The sequence below is a fragment of the Natrix helvetica genome, assembly GCF_964273705.1.
Source record: "Natrix helvetica genome assembly, chromosome: 1".
NCBI lineage: Eukaryota > Metazoa > Chordata > Lepidosauria > Squamata > Natricidae > Natrix > Natrix helvetica.
In genome coordinates this window covers 277,384,439-277,399,423 of record NC_138548.1, presented here as the reverse complement: position 1 = coordinate 277,399,423, position 14,985 = coordinate 277,384,439, and the positions used below count along the sequence as shown (strand labels likewise).

Sequence of the window (14,985 nt, the reverse complement as noted above, 5' to 3'; positions counted from 1 at the left end):
GCTGGCAGAGGGCCTATTTTTGATCCTGTCAATCAAAGAACTCCAACTGTAGGGATCCAGAAGAGCCTTCCCTGCTGCAGCACCTGCTCTTCGCAACATCTTACCCTCTAAAGTAAGATCTGCCCCCAGCCTCCTCTTGCTCTCCTTCCATCCGTCTTTTGGGTTATCATATTGATGTGTTTATTCTTGTTGTGTTCTTCTGTCCTTATTTTATTGTTCTATTATTTTATTTCTCTTCTGTTTATACATCTTTCATTTTTATTATTACAAGCTGCCTTGAGTAGCTGTGTGGCAAGGTAAGTGGCAAATAAATAAATAAATATAAACAATAACAATAAAATAACCTCTGACAATGAAAATGGCCCTGGAGATACCTTGCTACCAAACATAAAGGGCTTTATAGATAATTATCAGCACCTTGAATTTCACTTGAAAGCTAATGCCATGTCCAGAAAATAATACACAAAGTTTATTAACTGTAATCCAGGCCATTGATCTATGCAGTTAGGTTAAAGCCCTTTCCTCAACTGGTCAGACTTTGCAACAGTTATCACTTAGCTATACCACATCTGGAATTTATCTGACCCTGAATCATGCTTCTGGAAGTGTCCGGAAGTTGCTATTCATACATAATAAAGCAGCTAGATCATAACCAGAAGTGGCATTCAGCCAGTTCTGACAGGTTCTGGAGAACCAGTAGCAAAAATGTTAAGACTGGGGAAGGAATGGGGATTTTGCAGTATCCTTCCCCTGGCATGCCCACAAAGCCATGCCCACAGAACCGGTAGTAAAAAAAATTGAATCCCACCACTGATCATAACATATTGTAGTCTGGGTTTAGAAGCTAATCAGGCTGAGCCTCATTTGCACTTGTATATGGGAAACCAATTCTGGAAAAAGATTTCAGAAGAAAGTAATGATAAACTGCTGTGTTTCCATATTATTCCCTGGCATGATATAGCAATACAGTCAATCAGGAACCCTGATGTAAAAGAATCTTTAATTCTAGACTGCTAATTAGTGGAAGGTACAGGGATTATATGAACCCTGTTTTGAAAGGCTTTCACAGTTGCTTACTGCATACTGTTTAAGGCACTGCGCATTAACCTTTAAATCCCTAAACATTAGGCCTTCCTATTTAAACAATCTCCTCTTATGCTATGAAACTGACTAGTTATTATAAACTGCTATTTGAATCTGCCCTTGCCGCCACAGACCCATCATTTTGGCACACATAACAGAGACTTTTCTTATAATGGTTCCAAGCTATACAGTGTACATTATCTGGAGCTGTGTTGACAGTCTTGCCTTTTAAAAAATCTGTAAAGTCAAACTTGCTTTTCCTGGTTTTTCAGTGTTAATTTTAGCATTAGTCATGATGTTAATTTTAATCTAGGTTTAATTTTTAATTTGATTTTGTTTTAAAATTGTAACCTCCCCTTAATGAATAATTTCATAGGGTGGTAATTCCAACCTAGACCTGCCAAAGCCTTTCTGAGAGCTCTATCCTGCTTGAGTTCTGGAGTCGGAGAGGGGGGGAGTGAGGGCTTAGGTGAAAGAACTCCATCTGGGGCAGCTGATGAAGTTGCCGCTATCAATTCCTGGAGTTGGAGGATGCTTGCCTTTACCCAATATTTCTGGCTCTGTGGACTGGTAGTGGCATCGGGGGGGAGGCAGGGGATGGTTTTGTAGGTATGGCCACCACTTACACAAATGGAGCTTCATACACTCAACATGCTCACCCACCACTTGCACGACCCAGTTCCCAACAGGCCATGCACTGGTACGGGGCTGCCAGACCAGGAGTTGGGGAACCCTGTAAAAACTGAAATCTCACAGGGGTAGAAAAGAAGATCTCCCTTTTTGAGGAATAAGCTTTTAAATCAATGGCTCACCCTTTCCGTTTTTATCCAATCACTTTTTTCCCCCTTTTACCAGAATTACCAGGCTCACACAGTCCTGGAGCCCACAGAGGTACTACAAATGCAACACTGGATTATTTTAATATCCGCACAAAAAGGACTTGGGGAATAAAATAAAATAGTTCCACCAAGTTATAGAATGGCTAGATCAACATATAAATAACCAGTTCAGTGTAGGGCTTAAGGCACCAGCTAGAAGAAGGGAAATGTCGGTTCTAATCTGCTTTTAGGCACAAAACTAGCTAGGTGACCTTAGTCCAGGGGTGGCGAACAAGTTCGACAAAAAGAGCCAAAATTTTAAACTGTGAGTGTCAGAGAGCCACACCACGCAGTGACCTGCCAAAACAGACAAACACTCACACAAAAGCATATAATTTTAACAATAATATATTAAACACATAATATAACATGCTCAGTCAGGTGTTTTTTGTTACAAATTTTTATAAACCCATTAGAGCTGCAACGGAAGGCAACGGAAATATTTTTAGACACAAAGCTTTTGACAAGTTAAAATTCACAGTAAATGGAATAATCTCTACAATCTTTTAATATGGAAAGTCAAAGGCAAGGATGGGCATTTTCTCTTTTATTATTTATAATTGGTTAGGACAGGGGTGTCCAAACTTGGCTGGGGAATTCTGGGAGTTGAAGTCCACAAGTCTTAAAGTTCCCAAGTTTAGACACCCCTGGGTTAGGAGGTCCTGGCGGGCCAGAACTGAAAAGCTAAACAAATATTTCAGCTAAAGATTCAGGTAGAAAGAGATACAAGATGAAATGCTATGCAAATGATATAGTAGTAACGATTATGCAAACACAAAGCTCCATAAGATACTAATGGCAGAATCCAAAGATTTTTGGCTACCTTTTAGAGATAAAAAATTAAATGAAAAGTAAGATAATAAGGCATTCAATTTCCAATGGAAAAAAAAAACATGAAAAGGGGGATTGGGATATGAGAAAAATATAGTGAAATATCTAGAACTCTTATTTAATAGGATATAATAATAATACATTTGAAAACAATTATAACAAATTATTGAATGAAATGAACAATTCCTTGAAACTTAGATATTATCTAAGATAAATGTTTTATTCCAAATGGCACCAACTGGAAGCTGGGTGGTGGGGTGGGGGAGCAAGATTCAAAATCATACAAGACTCAAAAGAAAGATATAGAGGAGCAGCATTTCTTAATCTTAGACTGGATTACAAAGCAAATTGTCTTAATCTTATTTAAAGATAAAATTGAACAATCACCTCTGTGGTCCCTTCCAACCCTGTGATTCTATGGGTTTGGTATATCTACAAATGATTGGCAGATCACCAATCTTTTCCAACTTCCAGTATTTTAAGTTAAATGAAATGTTAAAAATTTAGAAAGATCTCTGCCATAGCCACCATTCTGATAATTGCTTGTCTTTTAACTTCAGTATAATGATTAATTCATTGCCTTTGAATTAATCTATTTCCTTGGACACTTTGATCTCTAGTAACTAAGATATAAGTTTGTATTTTTTAAAATATAGAATACTTGATTCATGATGAGGTGCAATAGGTGACTGACAATACTGCTACAACCTTCCTCTGACTACTTAGCATTTTATTCTGATTAGCAAAGTTCAAGTTCTAAGGGCTGGTTTTTTTGTATTTTTTTTAAAAAGTAGACTCCACAACCCAAAGTCTCAATTCCCCTAATTATTACCCATCTTCCACTTCATCTTAACTTAAGACTTCATCTTAACTTAACACGCGCCTCGCGGCCAAAATGAATGAGGCTTTTTGCCTCTTACCATTATTTAGTATACTGTGGCTCAGATCGCGCGCTAAACCCGGAAGTACGGTCGACGCGATGATGCTTGCCTGCGCTCCACCAGCTCGGCGGGAAGCCGAGCTGGTGGAGCGCAGGCAAGCGTCGTCGCGTCGACCGTACTTCCGGGTTTAGCGCGCGATCCGAGCCACAGTATACTAAATAATGGTAAGAGGCAAAGAGCCTCATTTATTTTGGCCGCGAGCCGCGTGTTCGCCACCCCTGCCTTAGTCAATCATTCTCTCCCAGTCCTAGGAAACAGACAATGGCAAAATCTTCCAAAACCTTCCAAGAAAACTACAAGGACAAATCCAAGGAATCACCAGGAGGGTTCAAGACTGACATGGATGCACTAAAACAAAGTCAACATATAAAAATTAGTATTATTAATCTGCAACTGGGGAAACAAAAACAATTAAGGGCCATAAAATGGGAGCAAAGGTAAAATCACACACAACTGAGGAAAGCAGCACTGAACAAAAAAATTAAACACCCCTAATATTTCTCCATATGTTTCCCTGCCAGCTTTATTAGCTTTCCCAAGGTTCTGGGCAGGAGGACTGAGCACTAGCAACAAGACAGAAAATGTGATGTTTCCATCCTAGCTGCTTTAAAGACCTGCACCTATTCATACAGAAGAAAGCAAAACATTTTGCTCCCTTTGTCAGCCTGAACTAAACCCCACTACACCTAAGGCTTTAAAACTGTAGCTAACCTGTAGTACTCCAAATGAACTATAAGCCATTATTGAGAATGGCAGAACCTAAATTTTAACACTAATAAGAATCCCAAATAACACGTCTAATAACTCAGTGATGTAATAACTGGACAGCTGTTAACATTGGACGATTGTATGCATTTCTGCATTGTTAAGAATTGGCACTGCATCAAAAAGGTTTCTGCAAAATAATGTTTATTAGAGTTCTGCAACACCAAGATGTCATAGATTATATATTTAAAAATAACCTTGAATAGTTTAAACCGCATTCACTACTGTGTTTCATTTGTTAATCCCTCCACAAACAGTCATAAACTGATTTGAAATTGATTTGAGTCAAATATTTTCCCAGCTGATCATGATGGGAGCATTAAAAAATTGTATTCAATAAATATTCTCCCCCTCCCCCCCCCCAACTATAGATCACAGAGAAACAACCATCATCTTTTCTCCACTTCACCCAAAAGGAAATAAATTGATACTAACCACCCTACCCATGTTGCTATGATAAGATCAATAGTAAACAATGGTTTGGGAGAAGGCAAAACCACCAGCATCCTGCCACCATTACTATATTACAAATGAGTAACTGAAGAGACAATCACACTACATTGGCAGTACTGTGTGTCTCCAATAATGCATGTTAGTGGAGCAACTGAGAGGCAAGAGAATTAAAAAAACTTAAGTCTTAATTAATTCAGACAGCTTCTGAATTCTAATTTGAGTACTTTTGTGTGATTAAACTCAAATAATTAAAATTTAAGCAACCTATATTTCTAACAAATGTGCAGAACAATGGCCTATGTTTGAATTTGATCTGCTAATAAGTTTTCGATAAATTACTAAAACTGCATAATTGCATGACAGAAAAAGGGGGATTATCTATTGTGTCACAGGTATTCCAATGATTACATTTAAGCTCTTATTATTGTATTCTGTTAAAACAATGGTCATTCCTGACTGCTTTACATTGCTATCAGTTTTCTTACATTGTGCAAGTTTCTGGTTGTAGGTCTTCTCTTTCTTTCCAGCAATCCTATTGAACACAGAACACAACTATCTTGTATCCATATAAAGTGTATTGGAGTATATGCACATTTAGAGATGCATAGCTCTCTAAATCCTATGACCACAATAGACCCCAAAATTTATGTTGCTAAGTGAGACATTTATTAAGTGAGTTTTGCTCCATTTTATGATTTTTCTTGCCATAGTTATTAAGTGAATCATTGCAGTTATTAAATTAGTAACCTGGCTGTTGTTAAGTGAATCTGACTTTCCTGTTGACTTTGCTTATCAGAAGGTTGCAAAAGGTGATCACATGACCCCAGGACACAGCAACTGTTATAAACATGCCAAGCATCCAAATTTTGCATGACCACTGGGATGTGAAAAACAGTCATAATGTCACTCTTTTTAGTGCCACTGTAACAATCATTAAATGAACTATTGTAAGTCCAAGACTATTTAGTTTAGTTATTAGTGTACCTGGGTTAATCATAAAGTGCAATTACAAACTAATAACTAAAAACGTAATGTACAAATTCTTGGAAATAAATCTTTCAGAACATATGGGAGCATCTATAAATGAAATTAAGTATCTGTACATGCACATCAGTGGCGGGTTTCAAAAATTTTTAGAACCTCTTCTGTAGGTGTGGCCTGCTTTGTGGGAGTGGCTTGCTAGCCATGTGACTGGGTGGGCGTGGCTTGGCAGTCATGTGACTGGGTGGGCATGGCCAACTTGTAAAATGTGGTGAAACTCACTTAACAATGCTCTTGCTTAGCAACCAAAATGTTGGCTCAGAAACTCTGGCATTTGAAGCACGCAAGTCTTAAAGCTGTCAAGTTACAAGCACCCCTAACCCTTTAGAAAAAAAACCCCAGGGGTGTTCAAACTTGACAGCTTTAAGACTTGTGGACTTCAACTCCCAGAATTCCTCCTCCAGTCATGTTGGCTCAGGAACTCTGGCATTGAAGCACGCAAGTCTTAAAGCTGTCAAGTTACAAGACCCTTGCACCCCTAACCCTTTAGAAAAAAAACCCAGGGGTGTTCAAACTTGACAGCTTTAAGATTTTAAGGTTTAGATAGGACTCTTAGAGGCGGGCGGGGCGATTGGGGAGCCAGCCCATCAGTGAGTGGCAGGTGGGGCAAGCGTGGTACAGGCGGGTGGGGGAGGGAGCTGGAACTGGTTCTAAACGGCACGGTAGATTTGTGGAACCTCTTCTATAGAAGAGGTTAGAACTGGCAGGAACCCACCCCTGGTGCACATGCATGCAATAACACCCAAGATTTGCTCCTGAAGCAGCAGCATGAACTTGGAAAAGATGCAATTGCTTTAACATTCCTGTTAGGATAAAAAGGGATAATTTAGACACACATCTGCATGTTGCAAAGCACTCTGTAGAGTTTGAGCAACGTTTCTAATGATTAGCAAATTAAGCAATGATTAGTTTCTTCTGAAAAGTGAGGTGAGGATAGAGAGGTACAGGCATTTCTGTAACAGCATTTTCATTTTTGCGGTTCTTTTCCATTCTGTAGGAGAAATTCATTTTAGAAACAAAGGCACTAAGACAGATATCCAATATTGGCAAAATGACTCTGATCCTTATCAGTACACACACCAATACTTTCACATCGAAACCCAAACTCTGAAATGATGCCTGTACAGCACTCTAAAATTGGCTAAGATACCAGTTGGAAAGAAAATGCCCTGGGGTGTGCACCTTATTACAAGCAACAGGGCTCTGAAAACCATTAGAAAGAGGTGCTTTACAACACACAGGAACAGGCACATGTGAGACAACTGACTATTGCTTTCAACACAGCTGCCCCCAAGTCTTGCAAAAGATATATGGTAGTTATTTTAACAGGAGGTGCCTTATTCAGGCTTCTGCACATTGAAAAACACCTATTTTAAATGTTTAAACAGCTCATGACTGGATAGAGGAAATATTTACCTTTTTAACAAAGTAACCTATGACTATTGCCTTTTTATTTGAAACAGTAAATTAATAAACTAGGATAGCAAACTGCTCAAAGTAACTTTTTCACAAGTGATTTCGATAGAAAATAATATAGGTAAAAGAGTTTGAAAAGTCTGTCCCAACATACTCGGAATCTAGATCAGACTTTTCTATTTCTTAAAATATATTGGGACATCAATTCTGGATTGATTCTCAGAAGTATTATTGGGTTTAGTAATGATGAATCATAATGCATATTGCTGCTACTTACACTGATGAAATTACACTTTTATTTACACTAGGGAAGATATATTTTATAATTCTTTCCTTTAAAAATATGAAATGGTGAACATGTGTCAGGAAGAGTATTCTCATGTGCTTCTCTCTTCACAGTGTTCTTTAATATGAAATACCTAGTTTGTGTTAAATCAGAATTTCCTGGAACATTCTTACTTATATCAGTTAATTAACCTAAACCAGAAACAAATCTATAAAGATAATTCAACAACTTTTAAAGGCCCAAAGATTGTCTGATCTTATGCCATGAAGTCAGATAACTTTCACGAAAGAGTATATTTCTTCAATAAGATAGAATTTAATGTTTTAATTCTGGCTTTTGGAATTATAACTGACTTGGTTTTATTTGTTTTGTTTAAATATATGTTTGGACTTTTATATTATTTCATGCAAATGTATTTTATCCAAATTCTGTAACATTCATCCTCAAAATCCAGAATGATAAAATCAAAACAAGATTTTATCATTCTGGATTTTGAGGATGAATGTTACAGAATTTGGATAAAATACATTTATACATTTTGCTTGCTTTCCAAATGGTACTTTGGAAAAGTACCATTTCCAAAAAGACTATTTTGGAAGTAATGAGAAGCATTAAAAAGAAGGAATCTAATGCGAAGTTTTAAAATCAAAATGTCGAGTATTAAGGACAGGAATACATGGAAACATCAGTATTTAATGTGTCCCATTTGAACAGATTTTCAAAAAAGGTCTTATTTAGGATTTTTTGCTTACTGAGATTTTTTGCTTACTGCTTCCCTTGAGGTCAACTATAACAGGGAGCCAGCTGAATCTTCCCATTCTGAACTTTCCCTCTACTGTACTGCACATAATCTAAAAACCCAGTACAATTCAAAAGTTCAAAATTGTCAAAAAAATATTCTAAGAAAATATGAAATCTTATTAGTAATTTGCCTAACATAGTTACGTTAAATGCCAATTTCTGCTGTTTGGCCATTACTATTTTTAACCAAATCATACTTATTAAGTTACACTTATCTACTTGGCAAACAATTTATATTGGCATCATAAGACTCCAATGCTACAACCCAATGGATGAAGCTTACACAGAAGAGAAAGGATTTTCTGACTTCTTCAAGTGATAACAATGATAGAGCCCACAGCAAATGCCCTCTCTGACCATCATCAGTCTTCAAATTTTTTTCTTTTTAAGATTAGGAATACACAACCCCAAAAATCCTAAAAAGGAGAGTTGACAGTATAACAAAGGTAGAATCAGACCATTTTCATAAACTGCACTCTCCAACATACACACACACCTACTAAGTACAGATTACTTCAAGAGCTGGGCTGAATAAATTTACCACCCACTGCTTAGAAAGAGCTTTTTGTTTTTTAAACAAAGTGGATGGAAAGACTATGCCTTCATTCCTGCCCTCCTGCACACTGCAAATCAGAAGCAGCAACAAAACATTTAGATTGTTCTTAATGACTGCAATTCTGTACTCTTTAATCCAGACACATATGAGTTCCTTCCCATTCAAATATGCAATGTTCCTAGAATTGTTAGTCATTCAACACCAATATCCATTCTATAGTATTAGAGGACGTTCACTTACCATAAATGTAATGATTTTACATGCCTCACTTTTATAAAACTCATCAGAGTTAAAACAACGTTTTTAAAAATGCATCAGACACACTATTTTTTAAAAAAATCACAATAGTTGCAAAATGACAAAAGTTCTGGTTTTTATCAATACAATTTTCTAAATTTAAAGTATGTTTGCCATATTGCAGAACATTTATACAGGTTTATACATATATTGCATTCAGGAACTCAGCAACAACAACAAATGCAGTCGTGTGTTTTGTGATAATGTAGGCATACACTGCAGATTAATATCTGGAATTTTTTTTCTTTTACACCAAGCACAGCAAGAGTCATAAAAGCAAAAACACGAAAAGAAAGTAAGTTACCTCTTGAGTTCTTTCAGATGGTTTCTTCCTCAAAGCTAGTTTAATCCTGGGATCTATAAGGGATGTCATCCTATTACTCTTGTTATCCAATTACAGAGTTCTTCGGAGTTAAGTTTATGAAAGCGAGCGAGAGAAAACAATACACCAGCTCGGGAGCACGATTTTTTTTCCTCCCTTCTTTTCAAGTCCAGCCAAACCCCCGAGTTAAAATGACGTTGGTTTGGAGATTTTCTTCTTCTTCCTCCTCCTCCTCCTCCTCCTTTCTTCTTCTTCTTTCGTAACTAATTCCAAACAACTGGCAAACTCAAAGATTTCATGAAAAGAGGGCCGTAGCCAGCCGAGAGAACTGGAGACCGATCCACCGCCAGCCGCGCGGCCGCTGACCCTCTTCGGCAACCGGGCGGCTGCGGCTCCCTTTGCTTTCGTCCTTACTCTCGAGGAGCCCCAACGTCTCGCCTGCGGAATTTTCCCCACCCCTGGCTTTTCTCCGTCCCAAACTCGCCCGCTTCGCCACTGCTAGGAGCCAGAAGCAGCCTCCCTAACAGCAACGTCCCAGCCGGCCACACTTGCAGGAAGTGCCTGCAAGTCCGGCCGGCTGGGACGGAGCGGCTGGAGAGCGAGAGGGAAAGAAGAATGTTTTTTTAAAAAAAAAACGCCGCCGGGTCACCTCCTCAGGAGCCGAGAAACTCACCTCGCGGCAAGCCTCCCCGCACCCGAAAAGCAATCAAAGGCGCCCACCCACCGCCGAGCTCTCGGGAAGGAGCCCAGCCTCAACTGGAGAGGGGGGGGGTGGCCGGGCAAAAGGGCGGGCAGGAGACGGGGTGGGTGGGTGGGCGGTGGCTGCGAGGTCACGTGGCAAGGCAGAAGACGCCCGCTGGATGGCTAGGCCCAGGCTGTCATTCAGCTTGAGAGGCAGGGCCGAAGGGAGCCCCACCCCTTTCGCGGAGACTGTTATGGAGGGTGGGGGCGCAAGGGGTATAAAAGGTTCCGTTGGCGCGAATAGCCAGAAGGGGCGTCGCCTGAGGGGAGGGTTTATAGTGTGTGAGCGTTTCAGGGGTCCTCCGCTGTTGGAGGACGAGATTGCCCTGGGCCTCTCTAAAAGGGGCTCGGCTGTACTTTCTGGGCACGCCCCGCGACGCGGGTTGCTTTGGCGGTGGGGGGGAGCGGGTTTCTCTGCGAGGAGCGCGCTGTTGTTGCAAAAGCAGGGGAGTGAGGGAGGGAAGGAGGAGAAGGCGGACCCGGGATGGGGGAGCCCTGCATGGGTTGAGAGCAGGAGCGATGATGCAATCCGCTGGAGCAACTTTCCCCGGAGTTGCCAGCCTACGATGTTGGAAGTTGACTCAGGACGGTAAAGCTCGAAGAGGATAACCGCAGATCCATCCGAGTCCCGCGGGCTAACCGCCGCATCCGCTTCTTTTCAGATTGCTCGCACGGTTATAATAGCTGGGCCTGGCGGACCAGACGCATCTGGAAGGCACCTGGTTGGGCAAACCTAACATTTTTTCCATGGGTCAGCTCACTAAATCAATAGCAGCCTGCTGATCTTGTTTTGCCGATTAGCCTACTAGAGGGAGCTTGGAGGGAGGTGTGCATGGCTATTACTATAGTGCAAATCTTCGGGAGAGTTTCAGTTTATTAAAGACTCCAGGAAAGTTCCTTTTACAAAACAGAAGTCTTTTTTTTTTAAAGCATTGTGTTTCGATAGCTTCCGTGAATCCCACTTGAGCCTGATTGGGCATTACCAAATTTTTGGTTAAGGGTACTTTTCCATGCTGAAGCAGTTCTCTTGACACCTCCAGAGACGGCTCATTAGATGTTGCAGAGATCTAATGACTATTGAGAAGCTCCTGGATTTAAAAATGTATCACTGGACCTGCTTGAGATACTTGACTTTTTTTGGCAGACTGATCCCTTTGTCAAAATATTAAAAACACGTTTACAGCAGTTCTTTAATAATGGCAAGAGAAAGAACAATGGGTTATTATGAAGTTTTCCAAATGAAACCAACAGGAGACAAAACCTCTTCATGTTTTCAACTAAAATTTCATTCAACGTTGGTGCTGCAGTTTAAAAGCATGTTTCCCCCCTCCTCCTCCTCCCCCGCCCCCAAGATCAGGATGTGCTTTTTCAAACTTGCATTCATTTCTTATAGTGTGCTCAAACCTATTAATGATGCAGCCTTAGTATGGTACATGAAGCCAGGACTCTGTTTTATTGCTATGGATTTGATGGCAAGAGGCAATATTCAAAATTCTGTATACTTTCTAGTGATTTGTTCCTCCATTTTTTAAAAAAACTGATCCATCAGCTCTTACATATTTTTGATTCATTATTACAGATTCTTTCTGTAACTAGGAAAAATATGATTACATTTTTTTTCAGACCCATAAAAAAATTATTCAGACCCATAGATACTGTGTACCAAGATTACATGGTTCTCTGATTCGTTGCTTCTGTTTTGGGCAGAACTAGAAGGAATAAAAATATGTACGACTTCAGAAGTTTTATATGAAAAAGAAAAGTTTTGAAAAGAAATCCAAGAAAATATAAAACACCCAAAGACTCAAAGAAGAAAATATTTTGGAAGAACTGTGAAGCGTCTATGGCTCCAGGATGAAGAATATGTTTTGAAGTTGTTTCTTTTTTCCCACAAATGCCAGAGGTTTCAGCTATCTCGCTGAGAGTTAATATGGATTTCTGGGGAAAAACATGGGCCAGGGGACATAGAACAGTGTGTTGGTTTATAGCCTGTGGGTTCCTGCAATCTGCAGTGTATGCAGATGTGGGAGAAAGATGGTAACAGATGTCAATAGAAGGGTAGAAGTGTTTGTGGCTATGTCTCCATTTATATGAACAGCAGTCTGATGCTTTGATGTGGATAATGAAGTGTAAATAAAAAGGGTGTGTGCTAATAGTCTGGTTCTCTGATGTGCATGTGAACTGAGAAGAAAATCTTTATTACAGGGCAGAAAAATTCATATGTATTTAGGACTCATCCAGAGCCCCAAAACATATTGTGTACCTCTCTCCAGAATTTAATTTAAACTGAATGTTCGGTGTTATAGAAAGACATTTAAACTACACAGAAACAACCATAGTTACTTAATTAAATTCAGCTTATCTCCCAGGTCTGTCTTCAGTTAAAGTATGGCTCAGTGTATTTTCAAAGACAAGTGTAAGCTTGAAAAATAACGTGCATCCTTTCTGGAAGGCCATTTGAATCCATTTCAGTGAAGAGTATGAAAAAGAGTATGAGTTTGTTATATTATACACTTCACATTGCTGTTTCCCAACAATAACTGTTCCATAACTATAGCACATTCTGTTTTTCCTTGGCTTGGCATAAAATAAAAGCCATCCCAAAGAAAGAAATTAAGTACTATAAAGTGTAGTGTCTGAGCTTTTGTGTAATGCTTTAGCATGTCAAATCAAGCCCCAAACAAACCACATTACAGTTTACTGTGATGTGCGACCCAGAGTGAAGACAGACAAGAGTAAACTTACCTGTGAGTATTTATGAACACAAAATGCAGCAATTGAAATAAGGCAGATGGGCGTATTCAGTTTAGACTCAGAACACCTGATCAAGTCAGTGGATTAGTCATTTCCAGATGAGTTTGTTTTGTCAGTCTCGTGCTTGAATGCAATTCATGATTGAAGTGTAAGCCATGCAGTGGCAGCTTCACTCTTAATTAAAGCAAAGAGAACTTTTCATCAAGGAAATCAGTTGAACACTAGAAAACACTAATTAAACTTTAAATTTTGTATGGGGTGAACTAGGTTGTTCTAAGCTTTGGTTGGAAATTCAACCTTAGCACACTAACTCGTGTTTTGGGTTTGTTCTATTATACATTTCATATTACTGTTTCCCAAGGATAACTGTTTTACAGGTAGCCCTCAAGACCCTAATTAGCAGAATTTCCATTGCTAAGCAATGCAGTCATTGAGTGAATCACGACCAATTTTACTGGAAAAAAATTGCCATGTTTGTTAAATGAATCATCCAGTTATTAAGCAAATATAACTTCCCCCATTGACTTTGCTTGCTGGAATCCCTCTGGGAATGTCGCAAATGTTGATCATGTGACCTTGAGATGCAACTATTTAAAATACATGCCAGTTTCCAAATTTTGATCACATGACCATGGAACTGCAATGGATATGTAACTTTTTTCAACACACTTGTAACTGTGAAGGTTGCTAAACAAAGGACTAAATCAAGGACTACCTGTACTTGGCTTGCTCCCCAAAGGTTTTGGCTTGAAACCCTTTTGAAGTTTCTTTGTTCAGATTGAAAACTCTTATCTTGAAGAAGAGTAACAAAGGGAACTTTTTTTAAAAGGCCAAATTTCTTTGAGTTTTGTCTCTAAAATAATTGTACAATTTTTTAAAAATTTTTATATATGGCATCTACATTAATCTGCCAATTTAAACCATACAATTTGTTACTAGTAATACTTTATTGAACTTATTAGTAGTTTTGGGTGATTAGTATTTCATGTATTTTTTTCATTAAATGCATTATGTTATACTGTGTACATTCAATATTACTAATTCTTTCCCAAAACAAGTCTGCATTATACAGATAAAAACACTGAATGGTGGTAGAAATATGAAAAAAGAGATATGTGAGATTGCATAGTTCATGCTTGTCATGTTACAAACAAAGCCTTAATCTGCCATTGCCACTGGTCTACATTTTAAAAAATGTCATTTTTTTTCTTCTGACACAAAAAGCCAAGTTTTTAGACACACTTTTCCACATGCTAAAAGTTTTGAAACTATGCTCTTTTTATATCTTGTTGATGAGGAAAGAATTTTACCATTCTAATGAATGGTTATAAAATAATTGTTAAAATGTGTTAAGGATGTGAAACCCCTGTACATGTGGTCCTCAACTTACAACAATTCATTTAGTGACCATTCAAAATTACAACGCAGAGGTGGGTTGCTCCCGGATCAGCCGAACCGGTAGTAGCGGTAGTGAGAGGATCTGCCCACCCACCCAGACACTTATGCGCATAAGCCAGGGGTGTCCAAACTTGTGAACTTTAAGACTTGTGGACTACAACTCCCAGAATTCCCCAGCCAGCATGCTGGCTGGGGAATTCTGGGAGTTGAAGTCCACAAGTCTTAAAGTTCACAAGTTTGGACACCCCTGGCATAAGCTGAGCATGTGCAGAAGCGTTTGCACACCTGAACTGGTAGTAAAAAATTTGGCAACCCACCATTTTTACAATGGTACTGAAAAAAGTGACCTATGACCATTTTTCACACTTTTGACCATTGCAGCATCCCCATGGTGACATGATTTACATTCAGAAACTTGACAA

At 39.0% G+C, this 14,985-nt stretch overlaps 2 protein-coding genes across 6 annotated transcripts in view; both read right to left on the bottom strand.

The window, feature by feature from the left end:
* RAPGEF6 (Rap guanine nucleotide exchange factor 6) overlaps positions 1-10,401 on the bottom strand; it is a 168,077-nt gene extending 157,676 nt beyond the window's left edge. For 2 of the 5 annotated variants that reach the window (XM_081936494.1, XM_081936497.1), the window contains exon 1: positions 9,653-10,399. In XM_081936494.1, the coding sequence (XP_081792620.1) occupies positions 9,653-9,721 (69 nt within the window). In that variant the 5' untranslated portion in view covers positions 9,722-10,399. Of the gene's footprint in view, positions 1-9,652 lie in introns of all 5 variants that reach the window. The other 3 variants (XM_081936498.1, XM_081936495.1, XM_081936496.1) reach the window with 3 other exon arrangements.
* FNIP1 (folliculin interacting protein 1) overlaps positions 1-14,985 on the bottom strand; it is a 543,489-nt gene that overhangs the window by 380,933 nt on the left and 147,571 nt on the right. The window lies entirely within an intron of this gene.